Here is a 2,500-nt window from a genome sequence, read left to right on the forward strand (position 1 = left end):
ATGAATAGTTTAGTTACTTAACAATTATATAATAGGAAATATACATATCATATTGGTCCATAGATAGTTCTCAAAGTTACCATTCATAATTCTTTTCGGGATATAACAATATCTAATGGTTTAGATGTTTATGATATAGATCATAAAATTCGACAAATTTCAGAAACTTCTAAACTAATAAAAATAATAGTGAACCCAAAATATATAATGACGCATGCACCTGGCTTCGCGCTGGACTGCATGTACCCTGGCTTAGTGGAAATTCACCCTAGGCTTCAGTGGTTATTATTTTCTTGACCGGGGTACCTAGCCTGTCGTATGCCCTGATGGTGTTCTCGTGACTTTCGGGTTGCCTGATCTGCCAAGGGCGATGGGACAGTGCATGACAATATTGTTGTGTGCTAGGTTCAAAGAGAATTGTTTGCTATATGCATGCAAGTCCGCCCTGTTATTGTTCCTATTTCAAACCTTTTACACTGTTGAAGCGATCCGGATTGGCTTGCCATTCACGGGTTTGCTGCCTGGCATGCACCTGGCTTCGTGCTGGACTGCATGTACGCTGGCTTAGCGGTAAATATCCTGAGCTGCAGCGTTAACCATTAGTTCTATGCATTTGGGTAACCGATGTATGGGATTATTGGCGTACAACTTTGAGCGGTGGATCACTCGGCTCGTGTGTCGATGAAGAGTGCAGCCAACTGTGTGAATTAATGTGAACTGCATACTGCTTTGAACATCGACATCTTGAACGCATATTGCGGCTACGGGATATCCTGTGGCCACGCCTGTCCGAGGGTCGGCTTTTCATCTATCACGACGCACATTAAGTCGTGGATTGGGCGAGTGCCTGCCGGCGTTTAAACCCGTATATCAACGCGGGTTGCTGGTCAGAGGCTCCGTCCTAATAATCCGGCCACAGCCTAGTCTGGTCTAGATGACTTGATTGAGATGCTGCGGTGGGTTGTGCTCGAGTCGTGGCTTAATGATATTATACACGCTCGGGATAATTCGCACCTATCGTATGCTACGTTAATCACTTGATCTTGTCTCTGGTTTGGTCTATGGTTTGTACCGATTGTGTGTGTATTATGCACGAATTATTTAATTGACCCCGACCTCGGATCAGACGTGATTACCCGCTGAACTTAAGCATATCACTAAGCGGAGGAAAAGAAACTAACAAGGATTCCCCTAGTAACTGCGAGTGAACAGGGATTAGCCCAACACCGAAGCCTGCGGTTATTTGATCGTAAGGCAATGTGGTGTTTAGGGTGGCTTCAGGCATTACTGCTCTGTCCCAAGTCCAGCAATGAGTACGGCTTCCCATTCTGGCCCAAAGAGGGTGAAAGGCCCGTGGGGGCAGAGATCAAGTGTGACAGTTTTGCTCTGAGCTACCCTTGGAGTCGGGTTGTTTGTGAATGCAGCCCAAAGTGGGTGGTAAACTCCATCCAAGGCTAAATACTTACACGAGTCCGATAGCAAACAAGTACCGTGAGGGAAAGTTGAAAAGTACTTTGAAGAGAGAGTAAACAGTGCGTGAAACCGCTCAAAGGTAAACGGGTGGAGCTGAACTGCAAGCTCTGGGAATTCAGCTGATGAGTGTGATTTGTACTTGGGCATACTGGCCGCCTTCAGTGTCTGTTTAACCGCAGGTGCCTTCCTTTTTGGTGGGTATGTGTGAATCGTTTGCTTACGACGCGCGCACTGTTGGTGTGAGGGTCTGCTTGTCAGTGCACTTTCTCAGGGTGTTCACCACGACCGGCACTGCTGCCTGTCTGCTATGGTCAAACTGATCAGGTCTGATTTCTGTCAGTCTTGGTTGGGTCGGTAGGTGGCTCTTTGGCTCATTTATGGGCCGTGAGTGTTACTAACTGGCTGTAGTGGATCTGTGCGGTGTGTCGGAGATGGCGGCTTCGCATGCGTGCTTAGACCTTCGGGCATTGCTGAGTGTGGTCGGTTTGTTACTAGCTTCGGCTGGTCGGCTGATGGCTTGGTTTTGTCACGTCGGCGGTTGCGTGTGTGGTTTGCATTGGGCCAATAGTCTGTGGTGTAGTGGTAGACGATCCACCTGACCCGTCTTGAAACACGGACCAAGGAGTTTAACATGTGCGCGAGTCATTGGGCGTTACGAAACCCAAAGGCGAAGTGAAGGTAAAGGTTCGGCTTGTCCGGACTAAGGTGAGATCCTGTTGTCTTGCTCATACTTTCCAAGTTGCGAGCAGCGGGCCCATCACCGGCCCGTCCCATGACGTAGACATGTGACCTCGTGTTGTGTGCACCGTCGGGGCGGAGCAAGAGCGTACACGTTGAGACCCGAAAGATGGTGAACTATACTTGTGAAGGTTGAAGCCAGAGGAAACTCTGGTGGAGGACCGTAGCGATTCTGACGTGCAAATCGATCGTATAACGTGAGTATAGGGGCGAAAGACTAATCGAACTAACTAGTAGCTGGTTCCCTCCGAAGTTTCCCTCAGGATAGCTGGCATTCTGAGAAATAAAC

The 2,500-nt window shown here is 48.2% G+C and overlaps 2 protein-coding genes and 3 non-coding genes across 5 annotated transcripts in view; 1 reads left to right on the plus strand and 4 right to left on the minus strand.

The window, feature by feature from the left end:
• The first annotated feature begins 645 nt into the window (after positions 1 to 645).
• Smp_sma.5.8s-20.1 lies at positions 646 to 799 on the plus strand. Its single transcript, XR_001974613.1, has one exon. It is a non-coding gene; the product is annotated as a ribosomal RNA (ribosomal RNA).
• On the minus strand, positions 648 to 801 carry Smp_sma.5.8s-5.1. The gene has a single exon (XR_001974617.1). It is a non-coding gene; the product is annotated as a ribosomal RNA (ribosomal RNA).
• Positions 802 to 912: 111 nt separating this feature from the next.
• The window catches only part of Smp_sma.28s-6.1, a 1,695-nt gene continuing 107 nt past the window's right edge, over positions 913 to 2,500 (minus strand). Inside the window, exon 1 of the ribosomal RNA XR_001974607.1 lies at positions 913 to 2,500. This exon is cut by the window's right edge and continues 107 nt beyond it. This is a non-coding gene — a ribosomal RNA (ribosomal RNA).
• Positions 1,285 to 1,620, minus strand: Smp_201910 (unnamed protein product; the record flags this gene model as incomplete). The annotated part of the gene is made up of 1 exon (XM_018791484.1): positions 1,285 to 1,620. The coding sequence occupies one exon, from the start codon at positions 1,618 to 1,620 to the stop codon at positions 1,285 to 1,287; it is 336 nt and encodes a 111-aa protein (XP_018645332.1).
• Positions 2,460 to 2,500, minus strand: part of Smp_177580 (hypothetical protein) — a gene marked incomplete at its 5' end in the record, with an annotated part of 1,349 nt that continues 1,308 nt past the window's right edge. Inside the window, one exon of the mRNA XM_018791485.1 lies at positions 2,460 to 2,500. This exon is cut by the window's right edge and continues 1,308 nt beyond it.

Source organism: Schistosoma mansoni, assembly GCF_000237925.1.
Source record: "Schistosoma mansoni, WGS project CABG00000000 data, chromosome 2 unplaced supercontig 0213, strain Puerto Rico, whole genome shotgun sequence".
NCBI classification, from domain to species: Eukaryota; Metazoa; Platyhelminthes; class Trematoda; order Strigeidida; family Schistosomatidae; genus Schistosoma; species Schistosoma mansoni.